The sequence below is a fragment of the Nycticebus coucang genome, chromosome 12 (genome assembly GCF_027406575.1).
Source record: "Nycticebus coucang isolate mNycCou1 chromosome 12, mNycCou1.pri, whole genome shotgun sequence".
Lineage (NCBI taxonomy): Eukaryota > Metazoa > Chordata > Mammalia > Primates > Lorisidae > Nycticebus > Nycticebus coucang.
The window spans coordinates 2677335-2703441 of NC_069791.1; the positions used below are offsets into that span (position 1 = coordinate 2677335).

At 41.8% G+C, this 26107-nt stretch overlaps 1 protein-coding gene across 4 annotated transcripts in view; it reads right to left on the reverse strand.

The window, feature by feature from the left end:
• Positions 1-533: 533 nt before the first annotated feature.
• The window catches only part of TBK1 (TANK binding kinase 1), a 53520-nt gene continuing 27946 nt past the window's right edge, over positions 534-26107 (reverse strand). For 2 of the 4 annotated variants that reach the window (XM_053556460.1, XM_053556459.1), the window contains exons 9-21: positions 21587-21783; positions 20340-20398; positions 19875-19966; positions 16330-16431; positions 15177-15255; positions 10040-10161; positions 9866-9942; positions 8974-9013; positions 7939-8040; positions 7726-7822; positions 6715-6821; positions 6432-6503; positions 535-3319 (exon numbers count right to left, since the gene is read on the reverse strand). In XM_053556460.1, the coding sequence (XP_053412435.1) occupies positions 3268-3319; positions 6432-6503; positions 6715-6821; positions 7726-7822; positions 7939-8040; positions 8974-9013; positions 9866-9942; positions 10040-10161; positions 15177-15255; positions 16330-16431; positions 19875-19966; positions 20340-20398; positions 21587-21783 (1198 nt within the window). In that variant the 3' untranslated portion in view covers positions 535-3267. Of the gene's footprint in view, positions 3320-6431; positions 6504-6714; positions 6822-7725; positions 7823-7938; positions 8041-8973; positions 9014-9865; positions 9943-10039; positions 10162-15176; positions 15256-16329; positions 16432-19874; positions 19967-20339; positions 20399-21586; positions 21784-26107 lie in introns of those variants that run through there. The other 2 variants (XM_053556461.1, XR_008373350.1) reach the window with 2 other exon arrangements.

The window sequence follows — 26107 nt, forward strand, 5'->3', positions numbered from 1 at the left end:
GGTAGGGAGTCCAGCCGCAGTGAACAGGCTAACACTTTCCCTGCAGCGGCATCTGCCCCAGCTGTGCAGCTCTGAAAGCTCAGGGGGCAGCACCTCCCCATGCCGGCCCCCCCACCAGGGTGGGGTGGGGTGGGTGGTGCCATCGGAGCCAGGGTAGCTCTGGCTAATGTTGTGGTTTTGAAGAGAAAGTAAACTGTCCAAACTTCAGCTGAGAGTTCTTAATTCTGCTGACAGTCCCTTAATTCCAAACACTTACTTTAAACTCAGAACACCCCACAGGTAAACATCATCCTAAAATAAAAATAAACAAAACTACTACCACCAAAAAAAAAAAAAAAATCTAGGATTATTGTCCCCCCCCCCCGATGATTTGCCAATAAAGATGTACTTTAAAAGTTTTGAGAAGATTCTTTCGTATTTAAGAGACACCCGTTTGACATAGCATAACCAGGTCCGTGAGACACACAGTATTTGGTAACTTCCAAAATAATAGCAACCAGAATTTTAGAAGACATAATGGGTTTATTTTTCTCATTTCTTTCCTAACCTTAAAATTCTATTTACTTGAAGCTACCTCTTTTCACACACTTTATATTCAATAATTTCCTCTTTAATTTTTGTTAGAACTTATAATGTCTGTCATGCTAAGTCTACTAATTCTTCTATTTGTATTTGTTTTATATATATATATATATATATATATATCTTTTATGCCATTAGTCCTTATCTTTTGGAAACATTCTAATATTGAAAAACACTACTAAATGGGAGCTGTAACTTATTTTAAAGTTAATTTCACTCGTCACTGAAAGCAGACTGAAAACAGATCATGATTCATTTACTGACTTAACATGTTTTGAATGAGGGTGCATTTTTGAGGGTAAACTATTGGAAGCAAGACTGCTCTATTCCACGTCACCATGATGGGGGAATGAAACAGTAAGTCTGGCTGGGCACGTGGCTCACGCCTGTAATCCCAGCACTTGAGAGGCCAAGGGTAGAGTTCTGTTTGAACCCAAAAGTTCAAGACCAGCCTGGGCAACATGATGAGACCCCCATCTCTACAAAAAATTAAAAAAAAAAAATAATTAGCTGGGTGTGCACCTGTGGTCCCAGCTACTCAGGAGGCTGAGGCAGGAGGGTCACTTGAGCCCAGGAGTTTGAGGTTGCTGTGAGCTGTGACTCACTGCACTGTAGCCTGGGCAACAGGGTGAGAACTTATCTCCAAAAAACCCCACAAAAACCAAAAACCAAAACCCAGTAAACCTTAAAAAATACTAGTAAGGAACAGGTACATTTCTGTCAATACTATAATACAAACACAACCCCTATAGTAATGGCTGCTTCCTGCTGCTCTTTACTAGAGGTGCTAAAATCATGACAGAACTTGAGTAAAATTTTTTACCTGACATTCAATGATACAAACATTTAAACTATAATGTTAAAAGGTCAAATAGAAAATTTAAATCGAGGGATTAAACACTTGCCCCACACTCTCAGACTAAGCAGATGCCTGACCATGGATAACTATTTACAGTAATCAGGGCATTCACCTTTGCATTTTTTTTTTTTTTGTAGAGACAGAGTCTCATTTACTGCCTTAGGTAGAGTGCCAAGATGTCAGAGGACTCACAGCAACCTCCAGCTCTTGGGCTTCGGCGATTCTCCTGCCTCAACCTCCCGAGCAGCTGGGACTACAGGCACCCGCCACGACGCCCGGCTATTTTTTGGTTGCAGTTCAGTTGGGTTTGAACCCGCCACCCTCGATACATGGGGCCAGCGCCCCACTCACTGAGCCACAGGCGCCACCCTGCATTTATTTCTGTAACGTATGCAGTGACACTTAAAATTCCCCACTATGATAATGAACCAGTAACTCAAATAAAAAGCAATCCTTTCTCAGTTCTTAGAATGACTTAGTTTTTGACATCCTATAGCCAACTTTAGGGGGGACAGCTTTATGATCTACAGTGTGTGTGAATCACCCCCACCTCTGCCTGATAAGCCAGAAACCAAAACCAAAACACATGAAAATTCTGTTGGATAAAATAATTTCTTGATGAGCACAGTCTGTTAACCTATGACTCTGGATGGATTTTTCAAAGAAAATGTTGCCTTTTGATTTGTACATCATGAATTAATGAAAACTTCTAAATATGGAATGAGCGGATTTAGGAGAGAATAATTTACTACTACTCATACCATTTCTTTCAAAAGACAAATTCTGTTTCTCAAATTGGATACACAGAAACACACAAATTCTTTACATTAAAATCAGGACATTTATTGATTTTTTTCCATGAAATAGTAAGCAGAATTAAAGAAATATACCGCTTAAAACAGTTGAAATGACCCTAAAGCTTTTGTGACAATTACACATTTATGGCCAAAAGAGAAACGAGTCTTTTTAAATAATGAGTTCCCTTTAGAAACTTTGCTCAAGCCCAGGTGGGGTGGCTCACGCCTGTAATCTTAGCATTCTGGGAGGCCAAGGTGGGTGGACTGCCTGAGCTCAGAAGTTCTGACCAGCCTGAGCAAAAGTGAAGCCCTGTCTCTAAAAAACTAGCTGGGTGTTGTGGCAGGCACCTGTAGTCCCAGCTATTTGGGAGGCTGAGGCAGGAGGATCGTTTGAGCCCAAGAGTTTGAGGTTGCTGTGAGCTGTGATACCCAGGGTGACAAAGTGAGATTCTGTCTCAAAAAAAAAAGAAGAAACTTTGTTCAATAATTCATTGGAAATTAGATGGACTCAAGAATAATTGAGATCTGCGCCCCTGTAAAATGAAATAATGCCACTTTATCCTTCTCAAAAAAATCGTGATCCTAGTAAAACAGTGGTTCGGTTCGGTTCCCCACTCTCGGCAGCCACCACGCCATTCTTCCACTTATAAATGTGTCAAATTGCAGTCTCTCCAGTTCATGAGGATCTCAGTTATGGTTCCACTTAAAAACATCCCAGCAGGCAGGCAGGCAGAGAGTGACTTGTTAGCCTCACTCGGAGTGGAGGATTTCAACATATCGGTCGGTCATGGCTTTCTTCTTGAGCTCAGAGTTCAAATTTCTTCACATAATTATAAATGTTAAAAGGTAAAATTACATCTTCACAGCAGCCAAAAATTCATATATTTTAATGTATTTACAGTACTGTACATATTTACAGGACCACATCAAATCCTGAATTGTAGAAATGAAAGCCACTTACTACGGCATTCATTTAATGCCCCAGCATATTTTGTGCAAACTGAAACTTTCCTCAAACACCTTGAAAAGCTAAAGACAGTCAACATTGCGAAGGCCACCGTCCATGGTCAGGGAGCCGAACCTGAACACGGAAGAAGAAAGGTACTCTTAGAAGGTTCATTTATTTGCCTCCCAACATTTTGAAGAAAAATACAGAATGCTTTCACAGAAACATACAAGTATTTTTAAAGAGTTCAAACACCTGTAATTTGTTCTGTTTCTTAATGAGACAGCATGGGATTATCTGAGGATATGCAGAAAGCCGGGGCACCGTCACTGAGAAGCTGGCAGTAGGAACGGTGGTGTCTTTCCGGGGACAGGGGTGGAATCTGTGGGCTGGATGTGGGGTGGGGAGTAGTGTGACATGCTCAACAGACAGCCAGAAGGGCACCTTGCTAGAACATGTTATTGTGGGGAGCAGTGGGAAGTAAAGTTGGGTAAATAGGCTACAATAGAAGTATGAATTTAGACTTGGGCTCGGTTCCTGTAGCTCAGTGAGTAGGATGCCAGCCACATACACTGAAGCTGGTGAGATTGAGCCTGGCCCACGCCTGCTAAACAACAATGACAACTGCAACCAAAAAATAGCTGGGTGTTGTAGCGGGCGCCTGTAGTCCCAGCTACTTGGGAGGCTGAGGCAAGAGAATCGCGTAAGCCCAAGAGTCGGAGGTTGCTGTGAGCTGTGACGCCACAGCATTCTACCGAGAGCTACATAGTGAGACTCTGCCTCCAAAAAAAAAAACAAAACAAACAAAAAAAGAATTTAGACTTGGGTTTTTAGGAAAGGAGTTTAGAAAATTTTTGAACCAAGGGAGGGGCATGATTTTATCAGTATTTTGGAAGATGGTTTTGGTCATAATACTCATGACAGATGGGGAGAGATTGGATGTATGTATGTATTTATTTAGACAGAGTCTCTGTGCCCTGGGTAGAGTGCCGGGGCATCATCGTAACTCATAGAAACCTCAAACCTGCTCAAGTGATCCTCTTGCTTCAGCCTCCCGAGTAGCTGGAACTACAGGCGCTCAACCGCAATGCCCTGTTAGTTTTTCTATTTTTGGTAGAGATGAGGTTTCACTCTTGCTCAGGCTGGTCTTGATCTCCTGAGCTCAAGGGATCCTCTCACCTCTCAGAGTGCTGGGATTACAGGCTTCTTAGGCTGGTATTGAACTCCTGAGCTCAAGCGATTTTCCCACTTAACCCTCAATTGGGGTTTAGGAGAAAGAGCTTAGCAAGTTACTGTCATAGCTCACATATGAAGGGGAAAGCGGACCTGAGTGAGGGTAACAAGGGGAGCATGGGAGCTTTTTGAAGGTCACTGAACCCGTGGAAAGGGAGTAAAGAGGACTAAGTGTGTGAAATACCCTACATTTAAGGTAGTAGGAGAAGGTGGTCCCACCCAACAGGATGAGGAAATTAGAAGGGAGACTGAGGTGGGATCGATGACTTTAGACCCCAAAACATCGAGGGACTGCAGGGGGTCCCTGTGAGGACACAGGGTACAGTGGCTCCATCCTCACTGTTCTGTGATAAATCCTTACCAAGTCACTTATCACTCAAATTAAGATTATGCTCTCTTACTCACGTATCGTCAGATAAACCTGCAAACGCTGTAAAACACAGGAGGAACTGACTGACGGCATGTGCTTTAGGAAGTGGGGCTTTATTCCAGGTGTAAGTGTTCAATATAGAAGACTGTTAAAGCACATCCTAATAGTTTCTTCTCTTTGCTGATCTCAGCCTTACAGAATACCGTTTTCCCGAAAATAAGACCTACTTATAGGAAAGATAAGACATCCCCTGAAAATAAGACCTAGCGCATCTTTAGGAGCACACCTTAAAATAAGACACTGTCTTATTTTCGGGGAAACAGGGTAGATTCAGGAAATAGCTGAAGTTGTAAACAAATTGTAAACTGAATACTATGAAAAGTTAGGGAAGTACTATGTAGTTCTATAAATAAGCAAACAAAAATAGATCAAAAAATGAACAGGCAGGATGTGTTAATCGGTTCGATGTGAGCATTTCACACTGTATATCAAATCAGTACACTGAACCCCACGAATGCATCAATGTATACAGTTATGATTTAATTAAAAAAAAAAATACACTCCCAGGTCCCAAAACAAACAAACAAAACATCAGGCAGTTCCCAGACAAAAAATTGAAAAAAACACCTAAAAAGATGTCTGACATCACTATTAACCACACAGACACAAATTAAAACAAGACTTCAGTTTTCACTAAACACATTGGCAAACACTTGAAAGACTAATAACATTCAGTGTTGTCAAAGCATGTACGGGGTTGTCTGTTTAGGACTGTAATACACAACCTTTTAAAACTGTTTAATAGCTACCAAAATTTAAATGTGCTTACCCCTTGACCCAGAAATTTCACATCTAGAAACACCTAGAAATCGACCCCTCACAAATTCTACACTGGTGCATGAAAATACACACACAACCATGTTCACTGAGGAATGGTTTGTTTACTGTGAAAAATCAGAAACTTTAATGCTGGACAGACGGGAAGGCCTGGATCGAGGCCAGGCGACAGCCCCTGCTCCCGTCCTCGGGGTAGACGCCCAGCACCTGTGGAGCACAGTGGAGCCCAGGTAGGGGGCCTGCAAGGGCCACCCAGGCCTCCACCACAGAGCCACGCACTGCCTGGCTTCCCTGAGCGTCAGGACGAGGACAGCAGCTGTCCACAACCAACTTTATTGGCTCTGCACATTTTCAACTTTTGGGGGGCCTTATCTGTAGAAGAAGCTAAGGATTCTGTAGACAACAAGCAGACTCGAGCTCGGAGAGCTGCGCTTGCCCAGGGCGCTCACCTGCAGGGTCTGAGCTGCTGGGCACCAGAGTGCTGCTACCTCACCAGCAACTCAGATCCCCCACAATGAAAACTGTGATCCCAAGAACAAATGCTTTGAGAAACACCATGAAAAAGATTTTGGTTTTTACATACTGGTTCAAAAAAGCAAATGATTCTATTAACCAGTGCTTCTGTAACACAGAATCAGTCTTTCAAAGGCATTAAGAACTCACAACCCACCGAGAGGGGAAACCTGAGGTTCTGATGTCCTGTGGATCCTGCTCAGTCCACTGACACAGCAAACAGAGGCAGTACAAAGGTCTGTGTATTCAACTGCATGAAAAGTCACAGTACACGAAAACTTCTATATTACTCACCTTTCTAAAATATGATTATTTTCAGCAAGTTCTTTAACCACCCCTTGCATCTCCTCCTTTAATTTCTTCATGCTGTATACAAAGTACAGACAATGACTTAGGCTCAGAAAGTATAGAAATGTTTTAGAATTATGTTTTAACTTTCTAAATGTAACTACGTATTAAATAACATTATCAAACATTGTATTAACAAACATCAACATTTCAAAATATAAGAGCAAGATCACAAACTGAAATAAAAGCAGATGAAAGTATTATAGCTACCAAAGGATAATGGTCTTACCCCAGAGTCATCTCCACTAATGTGTTAGAACTTGGATAAATTGGGGCCATGGTATGTTTGAGTCCACTGGAGGCTGCAAACATTTTCTGAGGCAAAGTTTCTTGTAACTAAAACATAAAAAAACTGCATTACTCACAGAACAAAGGTACTACAATCCTCAGATCAAGTGTTACAGCCTTTAATAGGTCTTTTATTTTTTATTTATTTATTTTTTGAGACAGTTTCTCTCTGTCGCTCCTCGGTGGAGTGCCCTAGCATCACAGCTCACAGCAACCTCAAACTCTTGGGTTCAAGCAATTCTCTTGCCTCATTCTCTCAAGTAGCTGGGACTACAGGCGCCTGCCACAACACTTGCCTACTTTTTTGTTGTTGTTGCAGTCGTCGTTGTTATTTAGTGGGCCTGGGATGGTTTTGAACCCGCCAGGCCATAACCACTGTGCTATGGGTGCCAAGCCAGTCTTTTATATCTTTAAATTTCTATTTATCTGAAAATGATACAACACTTAAATAAGCACCATTTTAAAAACTTTTCTTACAAATGATATAAGAATGGTTTGTCAGATGTTTTCAGTTATAAAATATCCAACTTCTTAAAATTCAGCTCAAAAATACATATCAAGAATGAGTGAGCAGGCTCAGCACCTGTAGCTCGGCCGCTAGGGCATCAGCCACATACACCAGAGCTGGAAGGTTCTAATACAACCCAGGCCTGCCAAGCAACAATGACAACTACAATGAAAAAGTAGCCAGGTGTTGTGGTGGGCGCCTGTAGTCCCAGATACTTGGGAGGCTGAGGCAAGAGAATTGCTTAAGCCTGAGAGTTTGAAGTTGCTGTGAGCTGTGACGCCACAGCGCTCTACCCAGGGCAACAGCTTGAAAGTCTGTCTCAAAAAAAAAAAAAAAAAAAGAATGTGTGAGCAGAACCAAATACAGGCATGATCTAGGTCTTTCTCCTAAATCATTATCACATAAAAGCAGGGAACAATGTTTAGATCCTTCCGACAGCTGTACCTCGCTGGTGTAGTCTTGGTACTTTGATACTTCTTCTTCAACGTCAAAACACTGATTAGTCAGAGATAATAACTGTTTCCTAAGATGAAGCATCTTTCTGAAAACCAAAAAGAATGGTCATTAATAAAGAGCAGCTTAGTGAAATATTCCCACTTAAAACACACAAGTTACACCGTGCAGTTAACCATGAACCACTGAAACAAGTTCACGTACCTCATCCATTCTTCTGACCTGTTCAGAAATGCCTCGTACTTTTTAATACATTCGTCTGTAAAGAGGGCCATAGCTTTTGTGGCCTGGTAATACAGTTTCTGCCTGTAATTAAGAAATAATCACTCAAAGAGGCTTAAACCAACTATACTGGTTGTACTTTCAATGTTTAAAAAATTTCAAAGACATGAAGTTCATCTGTTTCCTATAATGATTGTTGTGGCTTTAGCAAGTTATAATATTTACAGTAGAAAACACAAATTTCTAAAGTTCCTAAGGTAGACATTATAGCAGCAAGAGGGGAAAAGAGAGTTCAAAGGAGAATGTTCAAAAAAACAAAACAGCTAACTAAGGTTACAGAGAGGCAGGTGGTAAAGCCCAGCCTCCTCCATCTCTGACCAGCAGGTGGAGCCGTGAGCAGCAGCTGTGAGGGGCAGGGGGCCCAGCCTCCTCCCAGGTGTGAGGGGCAGGGGGCCCAGCCTCCTCCCAGGTGTGAGGGGCAGGGGGCCCAGCCTCCTCTGTCTCTGACCTGCAGGTGGAGCCCATGAGGCAGCAGCTGTGTGGGGGCAGGGGCCTTTCTATCATCTTGTAACCTTCCAGATGAGTGAACCTCAAAAAATGTGCTCACAGAGTAACAATCCCATGAAGTCAAGATTAAAGTGTACTATTCATTGTAATTAATTTCAACTTTAAAGAAGAATCATACTGGCTCGGCATCCATAGCACAGCAGCTATGGCACCAGCCACATGCACCAAGGCTGGCAGGTTCAAGCCCGGCCCGCGCAGCTAAACAACAATGACAACTGCAACAAAAAATAGCCAGACTTTGTGGTGGGCACCTGTAGTCCCAGCTACTTGGAAAGCTGAGGCAAGAGAATCACTTAAGCCCAAGAGTTTGAGGTTGCTGTGAGCTGTGACGCCATGGCACTCTACCCAGGGTGACATAGTGAGACTGCCCCGCCCCCCAAAAAAATCCTATTTAGATAACCAAAACAGCAACTAAAATAACCAATTATTAAACATCATCTAGACACTTACTTATCAAATTTGTGGATTTGTTCTTCATTATAAGCTAGTCCTAGAAATAAGAAAATATGTTACTTTTGTTAATGTAGAATCGTAACATGATGCACAACTTCTTGAAATTATTGCTTCAAAAAGTTTGAGAAGGATGTCACAGACTTGTGGCCTGGGGGCTACTTATGGCCCACAGTTGCTTTTATTTGGTCTGTACAGTGTTGACATTAAAAAAAATTAACCACCCACATTTAAAAATAAGGATATGTCTAACAAAATCTTTATTTCTAGCCTTTCCTGAGGAATGAGAAGGTGGGTCTGAGCGGAGGCCTCCCTGCCATGGCCTTTCCTCTCCAGCTCACCTCAGTCCCCACCTGCCAGGCTCACCCCTTTCTGTTCCCTGCCTGGCATCAGGTTTTGGAGGTTATGACCCTAATTTAGAACATTCTAAAGTTTAGGGTTTTTTGTTTTTTTTTAATAGAGAAAGAGTTTCACTTTATCACCCTGGGTAGAGTGCCGTAGTGTCACAGCTCACAGCAACCTCCAACTCTTGGGCTTAGGCGATTCTCTTGCCTCAGCCTCCCAAGTAGCTGGGACAGGCACCTGCCACAACACCTGGCTATTTTTTTTTTGTTGTTGTTGTTGTTGTTGCAATTTGGCCAGGGCTGGGTTTGAACCTGCCACCCTTAGTATATGGGGCCAGCATCCTACCCACTGAGCCACAGGTGCCATCCCTAAAGTTCAGTTTTAAGAATAATTTTTAGTACATTCAAGCTCTTTCCTGACAGAATCACATCTCTGAAGCAAATACCTTAAGTAGTCACTCTTATAAACATACAAAATTAATTCAACTGAATCGCAACTCACCACTAAGGGTGATTTATTAGGTTAATAAATAGCAAATTTCACTTACTTCGTTCTGCTTTGTCTTTTTTGAACTGATAATAAATCTCTGTGATGGAATTTAACAGGACTTGTAGTTTTTCTACACTGTTTAAAGAAAAAACCAAATAAATTAACTGAATTGATGTGAAAAAGCACGTTTCTAATGACAAGAGTAGAAAGCTCCCATAAAGCTGTGACCTACTTCCGATCTCTGGGATGAGTTCCTTCCTGGTGTGCCCACGAGTCTGCCAGCAGCCCACCTGGGGATAATCTGGTGTTGATGTCCTGGAGACTGGCGTCTATCGTGGCCTGAGAACTTGAAAGCTGCACAAAACCAACAGGTTCAGGTCCAGATTGCCCAAAGTCAGCAATGGCAACTGTAATGCCAGGGGGATCTCAAGTCTGCACCACATTTATTTTGTAAATTACTTAATTCAAAGGCAGAGTAATCAGTTTCATCTTTAAAAACAAGAGAGTTTCTTAGGTTGATTTCCACTAAGAGTACAGCATGATAGTAAACCATAAGACTAACCAGCATTAATACATTTTATGACGTATTTCATATAGGAAATACCTTTTAAAAAAATATATATATAATATAGTTTTAATCTTCTGTTTCTTTATCTGTAAAAAATGATTAATGGACTCTGCGCCCATAGTTCAGTGATTAGGGCGCCAGCCACATGCGCTGGGGCTGGTGGGTTCAAACCCAGCCCAGGCCTGCTAAACAAATAAACAAACAAAGAAACAACAGCAACAACAACAAAAAATAGTTGGGCGTTGTGGCGGGTGCCTGCAGTCCCAGCTGCTTGGGAGGCTGAGACAAGAGAATCGCTTGTTCCCAAGAGTTTGAGGTTGCTGTGAGCCATGATGCCACAGCACTCTACTGAGGGCGACATAGTGAGACTCTGTCTCAATTAAAAAAAAAAAAAAAAAAAAGATTAATGGTCTACGTCACAGTGTTTTTGTGCAAATTAATTAGAGAGCCATTAGCACAGAATCAAGAATAAAGTGCAGATAAGTAAGATTTATGCTCTCCATGTTTAGAGGCCAAAAGTAACTCCTCTAAAATCAGAAAAAAAAAAAAATCTCACCAAAGATCCCATTCATTTTAAGCTCAGTAAATTTATCACTTATCTCTACCTCAGAACTGGGTAAAGTACTTGTAAACCTTAGTAGAAGGACAAAGGTGAGATTTATAGGGTCAATACGTCTACACACATGTATTTTAAAGGCCCCAAGAAACACAACCGCTCTTTAGTAAGAGCTGCGAGGCGAACATTGATGCTGCCACTGACACAGACCGGATGCCTCGCACCAGCTCCGGTGGGTGCTGGGTTTAGGGTTTTTTAAGCCTAATTTGAATTTTAAGATAATTTGAATGACAAAAATGGTATCTTTCTGTGATATAACATTTATGATACAATATAGCAATTTTCTGTTACTATTGGGTTTGAGCATGTTTTCAACAGATGTATTTTCTTCATTAGTAAATTATGTCTAAATGGTTTTTGCTCATCTACTTATTTCATATCAATTCCTTATCAATTTGTGTAACTGTTTTTTGAGACAAAGTCTCACCTTGTCATCCTCAGTGAGTGCCGAGGAATCCTGACACCAAGCTCAAACTCCTCAAGCAATCCTACTACCTCAGTCTCCTGAGTAGCTGGGACTACAGGCACTTGCCACACACCCGACTAGTTTTTCTATTTTTAATAGAGACAGGGTCTCATTCTTGGTCTAGCTGGTCTTGAATTCCTGAGCACAAGCAACCCAGCGTCTTGACCTCCCAGAGTGCTGGGGTCACAGGCATGAGCCAACGTGCCCAGGCTATAGGACCTATTTTTAAATAGCTCACAACGCCGGGCTATTTTTTTTGCTGTTGTTGCAGTTTGGCCAGGACCAGGTTCGAACTTGCCACCCTGGGTATATGGGGCCGGCGCCCTACTCACTGAGACACAGGCGCCGGCCCAGGACCTATTTTTATTAAAAACTTTTTACCACATTTTCCCAGCTTATTTTCTAACAATTATTTTTAAACAAACAGAGATCTTAATTTTCATATAGTCAAATATATATTTTAGTTTTATGCTTTTATGTCTTTTTTATTTATATATATATTTTTAAGCCAGTCAAACTTTTATGTCTTTTTTAAAATTAAAATTAATGTTTAGGATGTGTTAAATTACACATCCAGTACATGGGAAAGAGTTTATGAAGAAAGTCACTTCTCACAGCCTTACCCTGAGGACCAGCACTACAGGAAGAGTAAGACCAAGAAGACAAACCCGTAGGCTGCAATATGATGTCTATTAAAAATGGAGTATTACCAAATAAAACAAACAAAAAAGCCCTGGGAAATGCCTATACTGTGATGTTTTACAAAATATAAAATAACTCTTATATTTTTATACAGTAATAATCCTTCAATATAATTATGAAAACAGTGGTCGTCAAAACTTCAGCAACATCCGAATCACCTGGAGGCCATGGTATAAGGGCCCTGGCTGGACCCCACCATCATAGTGTCTGATTTGGCAGGTCCAAGGCAGGGCTCCGAAAATCTGCATTTCTTTCTTTTTCTCTTTTGTAGACAGAGTCTCACTAGGTTGCCCTGGGTAGAGTGCTGTGGAGTCACAGCTCACAGCAACCTCAAACTCTTGGGCTTAAGTGATTCTCTTGCCTCAGCCTCCGAAGTAGCTGGGACTACAGGCGCCAGCCACAACGCTCGGCTATTTTTTTTTGTAGTTGTCATTGTTGTTTAGCAGGCCTAGGCTGGATTTGAACCCACCAGCTCTGGTGTATGAGGCTGCCACTGTAACCACTGTGCTACGGGTGCCAAGCCTCCAAAATCTGCATTTCTAAAAGATTTCCCTGCAAGAAGACTCAGAGAAGCAGAGCTGCGGGGATCGAGAACAAACTTCCCACAGGTGTCTGAGAGGTGGTGAGTCTATGTGGCATTCTTTCTACTTACAAATTTTATTTCTGTGGTGGGAAAGCAATGTTAAGGTTTCTATTAGGAAAAAAGCCACAACTCAACAGGTTATGAGGAAAAACAACACAATCCCTTGAAAAGCAACTGGCGTGGCATAGGGCTCTGTGACCTTAGCCATCTAATCACCTGTGCTTTGACTGTCAGAAGAAATCTAAGTCTCACCAAAATGTCATAAAAATGAGAAACCCTTTAGGTTCCCCAAAGGAAAACATGTTAATTCTGACTGTAAGTGCTCAAACGACACGGCCCCTGGAGATAAATGCCCACTAGGCCCATGTCCTGGTAAGCCAAGTTCAGAGATTAAAGCAGAGAAAGAACACAAAACAGAGACACAGGTCTGTGTTTAAACGCAGACACTACTGGGAAAAACTCTTGTTTTCTGACTTTCAGTCATTTTCTATAGCAATATTTTCAAGCTTTTTGGACCATGTTTCTTAGTTAGAAATATTTTGTTTTAACCCAGTAACATGTGAAGTGTGTCTATAACTGAACCAAAAGCATCACAGAACAGTGATCTCCTTGTTACAGGTGGTACGTTCCGACGTCTATTCTGTTCCAGCTGCATCCCTACTGGCTACAATGCCCCATACTCCTCAACCTCCCAGGCATTCACGACTGAGACTTTGACAATCACTGTTCTAGATCTAAATTTGAGGAAAAGAAACAACTAAATGTCAGCCTAGGTGGCACTCATAGCTCAATGGGTAGGGCGCTGGCCACGTACACCCAGGCTGGTGGGTTCGAACCCAGCCTGGGCCAGCTGAACAACAATGACCAAAAAATAGCCGGGCGTTGTGGTGGGTGCCTGTAGTCCCAGCTACTTGGGAGGCTGAGGTAAGAGAATTTCTGTAAGCTGTGGATGCCCCGGCACTCGTACCAAGGGCAACATAGTGAGACTCTGTCTCAAAAAAAAAAAAAAAAAAAAAAAAAATCAGCCTAAACTACAAAGATAAAAAAGATATATCAAGTTCCTTTCATGTTTAACATCCATTTTACAAAAGAATACTTCAAATACTATTTTGTATTGGAAAAATTATACAGTATTTAGTATTGAAGTACAGTAATTTTATTTATCTCATTTAATTATTAGAAAGATGAGATGAGCAGGGTAAGAAACTGTCTATTTTAGGGCATAAGAAACCAGGAGTGAAAAGAACTCAAGGCCTTGCTTAAGTGGCCAGCTGAAGGTAGGCGGGTAGGCCAGCTGCAGGCAGATCTGGGATTAGGAATCAGTTCTCACAATGCCTAACACGGACACTTCTACGGTTATATTTTTTAAATAAAAAAAATTCTTTTTAGAGTCTTGCTCTGTTAACCAGGCTTCAGAGCAATGGTCTGATAACAGCTCAATGGAACCTCAAACTCCTGGACTCTAGCAATCGCCTGCCCCAGCCTCCTGTGTAGCTGGGACTACATGTGCACACCACCACACCTGGCTAATTTTTCTATTTTTTGTAGAAATGGAGTCTCATTCTTTGCTCAGGCTAGTCTCAAACTATTGGCCTCAAATGATCCTCCCACCTTGGCCTTCCAAAGCACTGGGATTACAGGTGTGAGTCACCAGGCCTGGATTCACAGTACATTTTATTTTACTTCATTTTTTGAGAGGATTTATCTCTGCCCTCCCAGCTAGAATGCAGTGGTGTCATCACAGCTCATAGCAACCTCAAATATCTAGGCTTGAGCGATCCTCCTGTCTCAGCCTCCCAAGTAGCTGAGACCACAGACATCACCACGCCCAGCTAAGTTTTCTATTTTTCGTAGGGCTGGGGTCTTGCTCTTGTACAGGCTGGTCTCGAACTTCTTGCCTGCCCGAGTGCGGTCACTGTACTTGGCCCTAATACATTTTAAGAAGAGATCCAAAGACTTCCTGAAATGCTATCGTATTTTTCAGCAGAGGAGAGAGCTCCTAACTGCTTTTCTAGTTATAGAAATGACTCGCTGCCTCTAGCCGTCCACATCTTTCTCTCCTTACTTTTTATTTTATTACAGATCCGAAAATATTTTCCTAATCTGAATCTACTTCTAAACAAGTTTGCACACTCTGCTTCAACCGTATGTTAAATTACATTTGGGAACTTGCTGCAATTGCTATGGCAGCAGCACAAAGAGCATCAGAGATTTAAAAACCTAGAGAGAGGAGGGGTTTAAAGCACATGCATTTGGAAATGTCATAAAGAACTTCATGACAGTGAGGGCATTTAAATCCTGTAAACAAGTTCCTAAAGATGAGAAAAGGCTATGTTTTCTTTGGAGTTAGAAACATAATCTAAGAAAGTTTAAATCTAATCAGCAAAGGAATAGATTATAATCTTATAATCTGCCGAATTTTGTAAATACTTACCCTCAACAATTTGGTGTGTATATCTGAAATTTCACCTAACTCTGTTGCTTCTAGGTTGATCTTCATCAACTTTTCATATCTGTATGAAAAGAAAGTAAAAAAAAATTTAAATGAGTGTAATGAATAGTTTTTAAAGATGTTTTAAAAATTACTAGTTTTTATCATAACCATTTAAGAATTAAACATTGATTCAAAGTCTATAAGCCAGCAGATTCTAAGAAAACCTTAATGCTTTCCTGAAGAAATTTTATAGACTTCTATTTACACATTTGCAGATTAAGAGGTAAAAAAGAAAGGGCACATACAGTTCAAGTCATCTGCTGTAAGACAGTAAAAAGACTAGATTTCAGGATTAATGGAGATCAATAGTAAACATTGACTTCATTGTTCATATTTCATCTCCAGTACAAATAGTATAGTCTAGAAAGAAAACCATTTAAAATATTCTGTTTCAAAAGACATTTCACAACTGGGCACAGTGGCTCATACCTGTAATCTGAGCACTTTGTGTGGCCAGGGAGAGTGGATCATTTAAACCCAGGAGCTCAAGACCAGCCTGGGCAACATAGCAAGACCTCATCTTTACAAAAAAGAAAAAAAAATATTAGCCAGGCACAGTGGCATGTGCCTGTGGTCCCAGATAACCAAATACTTGGGAGGCTGAGGACGCTTGAGCCTAAAAGTTTGGGGTTGCTGTGAGCTATCATGATGCCATTGCTCTGTAGCTGGGGCAACAGAGTGAGATCCTGTCTTAAAAAAAAAAAAAAAGGCATTCTCTGGAATAAGATTAATAAGAGTAACGTAAAAGTTAGTTCCTAAAATTCTAAACATACTCCCTGAAGGCTGCTCTAGAATACCACTTTCTGTCTCCGTTGCTGATTTCAGGTTTTGTATTTCCCCAGGCAGAGTGAATGCTGCTCCCTCCACTCCCTTCCCCTTCACACAGGTTGGGAGAAAATGCTACTGAGGAGATGGTCTTCATTTCTCCCTAAGAAACTGTTATTTCTGCCTGTGATGCAGTAACCTCTGACCCAAAGCTGCTCTTCAATACAGACACACAGTCTGCCATGTAGGCCAAGGATAAATGATGAATCAAACAGAAACGGAGCATTGAACGTTTTAACCGCTATTCACAGGGAAGTCGTCTACTCACACTTTCACAGTTTTTTCAATGTTTCTGATGCAGAAATCTAATGTGATCACAACTTCTGTCTTTTTGTGAACAGTTTCGTTGTAATCATCTTTAACTAATTCGCTAAAAAAAAAAAAAAAGATTCCTGTTAATCTAAGGTATTTCTCATTTGTTCTTGTCTTCCACACTGTAGTACTACCGTTCAATCACATAACAACATTCTTAACTTATTATAAAAGCCAATTTGCACTTTTTTGGGTGTTGTTACCAAAAGCATTTTTGAGACCCTTATAAATATCTAGGGCACTTACATTTTCACAAAGCATTACGACTTTCTAAGGTAAATAGTTTAGAAGACTAAGCCATCGAAATTATATTAGGGTGAGAACCTACCACCTTCTAATTTCAAGATTGTTCTTTTTTTTTGTTTGTTTGTTTGTTTTTTTTGGGTTTTTTTGTTTACAGTTTTTGGCTAGGGCTAGGTTTGAACCCACCACTTCCAGCATGTGGGGCCTGTGCCCTACTTCTTGAGCCACAGGCACCGCCCCAAGATTGTTCTTTTTTAAGTATCAAAAAAGAAAAGCTTAATCTTCCTCTAATGCACATTTTTTAATAAAAGGATTTGTTCTGTGAAATTTAGATTCCGTTAAGGATTTAGAAGGCCACAGGTTCCCTCTCCCACAGCATACACAGACTTGAGCATCTGAAGCATGTGAACTAGGAAATGTTCCAATGCACACACTTGCTCTGAGCATGATCTTTGAGCATCATGTTGGAACTCAAAAGGTTCCCAATTCTGGAAGGCTTTGAAGTGGGGATGTGGATGACACGGTAACACACAATCCCAGGGCTGCCAGTCCACCTCAGGAAGCAGCAAACAAGGCTTGCTTTTATATATCCTACGAGCTAGTATATAATACAGTTTTTAAAAGTTCTAAAAATGGGCCAGCCATGTTGGCTCACACCTAGCAATCAACACTCTGGGAGGCCGAGGTGGGAGGACTACCTCAACCTGGGAGTTTGAAACCAGTCTGGGCAACCCAGCAAGACCCTACTCGACACCATTGAAAATATCAGGCGAAGTGGTATGCACCTGTTCTCCTAGTGCCTCAGAAGGTTGAGGCAAGAGGATTTCTTAAGCTCAGGAATTTGAAGTTACAGTGAGTTACGATGCACTACTGCAGCCCAGCCTGAGCAACAGAGTGAGACCTCACCTCTTAAAAAAAAAAAAAGAAAGGTTGTATAAACAAAGTGGTTGGCCAGGTACAGTGGCTCATGCCTGTAATTCCAGCACTCTGGGAGGCCGAGGTGGGAGGATCCCTGGAGCTCAGGAGCTCAAAACCACCTTGAGCAAAATCGAGACCATGTCTATATTAAAAACAGAAAGAACTAGACAGCGTGGGGTGGCCCCTGTAGTCCCAGCTACTAGAAAGGCTGGGGCAGAGAGCTAGACGCCACAGCACTCTAGCCTGGGCGACATAATGAGACTATCTCAAAACAAAACAAAAAACCCCGAGTAGTCTACTTTAAAACTACTTTTTCCATGACTTACTGAACTACAAAGTAATTAAAACATCACAGGTCAGTGACTGGGGTAGATAAAAACAGCAGGAGAAAATGAAAGGTATAACACACTTTGATTTTTCAAGAGAATAGTAAAAACAAGGAGCCTTAGAGACTGCACAGGCTTAGAGACTGGGTTTGAACACACCAAAAAAATCAGAAGCGCAAGCTTTATGGGTTCCAGGGAAAGTGAACAGAAGAAGAAAGAGCCTACGAAAGTGACGGGAATGATGAAAGGGTTCTTTGTTATTTTTGAAGAATCGAGGGTATGAGGTGGTGCAAAGGCATTAAAGCCCATGGGCAATGCCGTGAGCCCAGAAAACAGTGCTCAGCGTCTGCAGGCCACAAGGACATCCCTGTGTGTACATGACTCACTAACTCTGAAGGATGTAGACCTATAAACATAATGATTAAGAGAGATCCTTTTATTTTCCACTTTTATCAGATGGAAAGATAACATCTATAGATCATGAAAAGTAAAAAGAAGTAAGAATTATATCCATCCTTACGTTGCTAGGGTCACCGGAAGAGAATCCTTAACTAGATGATCAATATTTTTTGTTTTTTTGAGACAGAGTCTTGCTCTATCACCCAGGCTAAAGTGCTGTGGCATTAGGCTAGCTCATAGCAACCACAAACTCCTGGGCTCAAGCAATCTTTTTGCCTCAGCCTCCCAAGTAGCTGCGACTATAGCCATGTGCCACAATGCCTGGCTAATTTTTCTATTTTTTAAACAGAAATGGGGTCTCGCTCTTGCTCAGGCCTGCCTTGGCCTACCAGAATGCTAAGATTACAGGTGGGAACCAACTCACCAGGCCCAAGATTCTGATCTAGAATAACTATATTAAGTGATTTAGTAAAATAAAATTAGTGTTTAAATTACCAGTTAAGGTGAGATTCTGCTGGGCACAGTGGCTCACGCCTGTAATCCCAACACTTGGTAGGCCGAGGCGGTGGATCACCTGAGCTCACAGGTTCGAGACCAGCCTGAGCCAGAGCGAGACCTTGTCTCTAAAAATAGGCAGGCGCTGTGGTAGTCCCAGCAGCTTGGGAGGGTGAGGCAAGAAAGAGAATCGCTTAAGCCCAGGAGTTTGAGGTTGCTGTGAGCTATGATGCCATAGCACTCTACCGAGGGTGACACAGTGAGACTCTGTCTCAAAAAAAAAAAAAAAAAAAAAAAAAAGTGAGATGTATGGAACAGACAAATTCATCGAGTATGCTGGTGGTTGCCTGAGGCTGGGAGGTTTGGAGGGAAATGGGAGTGAATGCTAATTGGTACAGAGTTACTTATTTCAATGATGAAATGTTCTAAAATTAGTAGCGATAGTTGCACAACTCTGTGAATATACTAAAACCCACTGAATTGTGCCTGTAAACAGGCAAATTATATCTCAATAATGATATTAAAAAATGGGAGTGTGCACTTCATTTGGAAAAAGACAGTAAATGGAGGGAGGTTCTGAGGATTTAAGCCCTAGGAAGTACAAATTGTACTGGATTAGAACAGGCAAAGCCCTCCAAGCAGTGAGTCAGGGACAAGTCAAGGTCCCTGCAGAGGAAATCATTTGCTGTCACCTCACACACTGTGGTACAGGGTTGGTGTTCAGACACTGTTTTGTCCTGTCTCACAAGTTCTGCCCATAGGTAGTGGGCTTTAGTTTATTCACAGAATGTGCAACCATTACTACTAGCCTCAAATGGAAAAGCAGCTGCTGAATGTTTTTTGTTGTTGTTGTCATAGTTGTCATTGTTGTTTAGCAGGACCAGCCTTGGTGTACATGGCCGGGGTCTGTAGTTCAGTGGGTAGGGCGCCAGCCACATATACCGAGGTGGATGAGCCACCAACAGCTGCTGAATGTTTTCCCATTAAATGTGAAAATGTACGAGGACAGCCGAGCCCTTGACCCTAACTAGTCTGAGAGGTTAAACGCCAAGGATGGGGACGCTCCCAGCTTTAAAGTGAGGTCTATGTGAAGATCAATTTTCAAAACTCGGTCACTTACATCAACCATCGCACCCCCTTCCGCATCAACTCCTGGTAAAGCAGCAGGGTGCTGGCGGTTCGGCAGGAGTAACACACAACCCCTGTGACTGCCTGGTGAAGAAATGGAAAACCAGTATTTGATGCTAACTGTGCTATAGAGTCAGAACAACTTTTACACAGAATTTTTCAAGCTTATACATTTCTATGAGGCTAATAAACACAACACACACAAACCACTAATTTCTAAAAGCTAAGAATAAATATTAACATAATAAATATTTTATCCTTAACAGTCTCTAAACATGAACTGTCTCAACAAGAGAATTTTCTTATAACGAGTTACAGAAAGTAAATAAGAACACAAAATAACTTGGAAAGCATATCAATTTAAGCAAATATAAAGACACAATATATTTTATTGCTTTCACTACTGTTAGGATAATTTAAATCCAGATATTTAATACTAATTCAATTCATTACTAACCTTGGCCATGCTAGCATCCCCGTCTAAGTCATAACGTGGATGTACTTTCGGAAGAGAAACTGAAACATGGAGTGAAATACTTAAAATGAGAAAAAATTACTTCATTCTTTACATAACAAAGAGAATGTCTAAACATTAATGGCAAAACTCTTATTGGACTTTTCCTGGTCTAAAAAAATAAATTGAAACATAAATGCGTATTCTCTAACAAACTACCCTCTCCATATTTCTAAGGAGCTTCATTTCTTCTAACACACTCGGTCTAGGTGGCTCATGCCTATAATCCCAGCACTCGGGGAGGCTAAGCGGGAGGATTGCTTGAGCTCAGGAGTTTAAGACCAGCCTGAGCAAGAACAAGACCCCATCTCTACTAAAAATAGAAAAACTAGCCAGGCATTGTGGTGGGTATCTATAGTCCCAGCTACTTGGGAGGCTGAGGCAAGAAAGAATGCTTGAGCCCAGGAGTTTGAGGTTGTTGTGAGCTATGACACGGCACTCTAACCAGGGTGACAGAGTGAGACTGTCTCAAAAAACAAACAAACAAATATATATTCTAACACAATAAGCCTCAATGCTTCTCTTTAAATCTAAATCAAATCCCAAAGTTTCAAAGAGTAATGTAAAAATCTGGGTAATTTATTTTTTCCTATCAGTAGAACGAATAATTTAAGACTCCAAAAACACAGATCTAATTTTTCTCAGACTCTAAAGCTTGGCACGATATCCTACATATACTGGATGCAAGAGATAATTGCTTAAGGTTATAATACAAAACATCACTTTGAAAGTTAGCAAAATACTTCAAGCAGAATTACACTAAAACATACATGGCAAACTACAGAGGCGCTCCACAGCTGACACCCTCCCCACACTGACCACCTCAACTTGACCTGATTTTCACAGGATGGACGTGCACCACATGTGAGTATCAGGACAGCAGGCCCAGTTCCTGATGGTGACCACCTCCGTATGTTGACCAGCTGTGACAGTCCATTTGGTGGTCACCTTACAGAGGCTCTACTATATTTTACCATCACATGAAACAAAATATTTAAAGTCAAATTATGTCTACAAGGCTTTTTTACCTTACAACTACTTTCAACTACAGTAATTTATGACATTTTACTATTTATGAAAGTCCTACATTAATGTCATCACTCTCTTCTTGAAGATAACAATCATTTCCACAATGACAAGTTTTGCTTTTTGTATGGTTAGTAAGAACAACAAGAAAAATCCCAACTTACTTTTTTCATATATCAACCCTGTGGTACTCAGGGGTTCCCGGCTTACTACAAAGATGGGATTGTCCTCAGTAGTTTTAGGGAAATGCTGGGCCAGTCTTCCAGGCTCGAGGACTAAGCGTCGTCCTTCATAGATAAGTTCTTGATTTGAAGAAATAATTTTGGTTTGTTTATACACCAGTTCATGAAATACAGTAGCACTGTGTAAGAAAATGCAGAAGGACAACATAACTGGGGAGAAAGCGAGAGGCACATCAGGGCTGTCACACCGAGTGCGATGGCAGCCGCTGCTAATCCGTATGGCCAAGATCCAGACCAGCCCACACGGCACTGCGTTGTTACTGTGGATACCACTGCCCTTTAAACTGAAAATGCTACCTTATCTGTCCATAGTCATCAATTAAAAAATAACTTTGTGTTCAGATACCTGCGTTAATATGTATACAAAATGCTCAACGTTTAAAAATGGGAAGCCGACATAGTGGAGAGGCTAAGAGCGCGGACTTACGCCAGATCCCTGCATTCGATTCCACGACCCGCCTTGCGGAAACTACTGTGAGGATTAAACAATTCAGGTATGTAAAGAACTGGTAACAGGACTGGGAACATGACTATATGTTTATTAAATAATAAGACCAAGTATATTCAAAATGACATTTTGGAGATTCCTCCTGAGTAGATCTATGAAGTCCAAGAAACGTTTCAGCAGCAATATTGTAATCGGGCTTTGCCACAAGCCTCAGCTTTGAGTGCTATTGTATTTCAACAACTAGTTCAGGGTTTGGTGAATTTTTTTTTTTTTTTAAAGACAGAGTCTCACTTTATCGCCCTTCAGTAGAGTGCCATGGTGTCACAGCTCACAGCAACCTCCAGCTCCTGGGCTTAGGTGATTCTCTTGCCTCAGCCTTCCAAGTAGCTGGGACTATAGGCGCCCTCCACAACGCCCTGCTATTTTTTTTGTTGCAGTTTGGCCGGGGCTGGGTTCAAACCCTCAGGTAGATAGGGCCGGTGCCCTACTCACTGAGCCACAGGGACCGCCCAGGGTTTGGTGAACTTTTTAAGTGTATTTTTAGAATAAAAATAGCGGACAAAACCTAACTATGATGCATGTTTTTCTTTTTTGGAGACAGGGTCTCATTTTCTCAACCTTGGTAGAGTCTTGTGGCATCAAAGCTCACAGCAACCTCAAACGCTTGGGCTCAAGTGATCCTCTTGCCTCAGCCTCTGAAGTAGCTGGACTATAGGCACCCACCACAATGTCTATTTTTAGAGATGAGGTCTCACACTAGCTTAGGCTGGTCTGGAATTCCTGAACTCAGGCGGGTCTGGAACTCCTGAACTCAGGTGATCCACTTGCCTGGGCCTCCCAGAGTGCTGGATTAGAGGTATGAGCCACTGCACCTGGCCACCACCATGCATGTTGATTCACGTAAATAAGTTGCAAAAATAAAACAAATAATATATTATAATCTAATGTTATATTGATTTATATTCATATTATATTTATGTTTATATATTTAGATGCTAATTATCTAAAAATTTTTATTTATTGATTTTATACTTTCCTTACAGTAAGAGTCCCTTTATTGAGTTTTATGAAGTATCAAAACTGCTATTTGAATTTTCTCAAAACATAAACGAAGGTACAGAGAATGGGTGCAGTATTTTTTCCCCTTCATTTTATTTATTTATTTATATTTTTTATTTGCGACACAGTCTTGTTCAGTTGCCTAGGCTAGAGTGCCCTGGCATCATAGCTCACAGCAACCTCAAACTCCTGGCCTCCAGTGATCCTCTTGCCTCAACTGTTTCCCCTTCATTTAAAAAAATGTGTTGAGATCATTATAGATTCACAAGCAGTTGTAGGAAATAACACACACAGATGCTGCGTCCAGCTCCCCCCAATGGTGACATCTCACACACTGTAAAATATCCCCAGCAGGATATTAACAGAGTTACTATCCTCTCTCCAACCCTGCAGGTCCCCCAGCTTTATACACACATGCGTGTGCACCTGTACACGACAGCCACATGCTGTCAGGAATAGATTAGAGAAAGGTACTGCTGGGTGATGTCCCTTCTGCGTGGACAGGACAGAGTGCCCCCCCAGACCAGACAGTGCAGTCTACACACCAAGGCTACGTGCTACCCGGCCCATTGCTCCAGCCTACAAACTTGTACCACTTGTTATTATCTGAATGCTGCAGGCAATTATGACACAATGTTTAAGTATCTGTGTATCTAAGCACAGAAAAAATACAGTGAAAACATAGTATTATCATCTATGGGACCACTCTTAACATATACATGGCTTGCTGTTGACCAAAATGTCATTACGTGATATATAACTGTATTTAGTTATATGCAGTCTTATCACAGTGGTAGATTAAAAAAAAAAAAAATCACATGGGGGGCAGCGCCTGTGGCTCAAAGGGGTAGGGCGCTGGCCCCATATGCTGGAGGTGGCAGGTTCAAACCCAGCCCCGGCTAAAAACAACAACAACAACAACAAAAAAAATCATGTGGGTATGTGTTTTGTTTATATGAAACAAACATTGATCCTTTCTCCAGCACCAAGTATTTTATGCTATATACACAAATAACTACATGACTTATATTTAAAATTTAGGCTTTAATACTTTTAAAATGACAGAATAGCCAGACACCTGTAATCCTAGCACTCTGTGAGGCCGAGGCAGGTGGACTGCCTGAGCTTAGGAATTCAAGAGCCTGAGCAAGAGCGAGATACTGTCTCTAAAAAACAGCTGGGTGTGGGCGGCGCCTGTGGCTCAGTGAGCAGGGCGCCGGCCCCACATACCGAGGGTGGCGGGTTCAAACCCGGTCCCGGCCAAACTGCAACAAAAAAATAGCCGGGCGTTGTGGCGGGCGCCTATAGTTCCAGCTACTCGGGAGGCTGAAGCAGGAGAATTGCCTAAGCCCAGGAGTTGGAGGTTTCTGTGAGCTGTGTGACGCCACAGCACTCTACCTAGGGCGATAAAGTGAAACTCTGTCTCTACAAAAAAACAAAACAAACAAACAAAAAAAACAGCTGGGTGTTGTGGCGGGTGCCTGTAGTCCTAGCTCCTCGGGAGGCTGAGGCAGGAGGATCGCTTGAGCCAAAGAGTTTGAGGTTGCTGTGAGCTATGAGAACATGGCACTCTACCAAGGGTGACAAAGTGAGATTCTATCTCACATAAATAAATTAATTAATTCATGAATAAAATGACAGGACAGTATTTTAAATAAAACCTGGCTCATTTATCAGTAGGCACCATCTGTGGCTATGTGACTATGTAATTAGAAAGCACAGAAATAAAAGCAGTCTTATAAAACTTTTGATTTAAGCCTCTGTGCCTGTAGCTCAGTGAGTAGGGTGCCAGCCACATGCACCCAAGCTGGTGAGTTCGAGCCTGGCCTGGGCCTACTGACAATGACAACTGCAACCAAAAAATAGCTGGCATTGTGGCGCGCATCTGTAGTCCCAGCTACTCAGGAGACTGAGGCAAGAGAACTGCTTAAGCCCAAGAGTTTGAGGTTGCTGTGAGCTGTGACGCCACCACACTCTACCGAGGGCGACACAGTGAGACTCTGGCTCAAAAACAAAAACCAAAAAAAAAAAAAAAAAAAAATCCTTTAAGATTTACCTGTAAATTTTAGAAAAGTACAAAATCTTTTTTTTTTTTTGTAGAGACAGAGTCTCACTTTACTGCTCTCAGTAGAGTGCCATGACATCACACAGCTCACAGCAACTTCTAGCTCTTGGGCTTACGTGATTCTCTTGCCTCAGCCTCCCGAGCAGCTGGGACTACAGGGGCCTGCCACAACACCTAGTTATTTTTTTGGTGCAGTTTGGCAGGGGCCGGGTTTGAACCTGCTACCCTCAGTATATGGGGCCAGCACCCCAGTCACTGAGCCACCACGCGCCGCCTAAATCTTTTTTTGTTTTTTTTTGCAGTTTTTGGCTGGAGCCGGGTTTGAACCCACGACCTCCAGCATATGGGGTTGGCGCCCTACTCCATTGAGCCACAGGCACAGCCCAAGTACAAAATCTTTTATTCCAAAGATAAGTAAAAAGGAATTTACCAAGCACCTAAACACAATTTTCTTTCTCTTCCTGCCTCTCTTTTCTCTTTTAGACAGGGTCTCACTCTGTTGCTCAGACTAGAGTGCAGTGGCTGTAGCTCTCTGCAGCTTCAAACTCCTTGCTCAGGATGCTGTGGCCTCCAGAGTACCTGGAACTACAGGTGTGTGCACCATACCCAGACAATTTTTCTATTTTTTGTAGAGATAAGGTCTTGTTCTTTCTTAGGGTATCTTGAAGTCTGGGCCTCAAGGTATCCTTCCACCTCAGTCTCCCAAAGTTCTAGGGTTACAGGTGTCAGCCATCACACTCAGCCCTTTTATATTATTATTAAGATATTATGCCATTCTTTTTTTTTTTGTAGAGACAGAGTCTCACTTTATGGCCCTCGGTAGAGTGCCGTGGCCTCACACAGCTCACAGCAACCTCCAACTCCTGGGCTG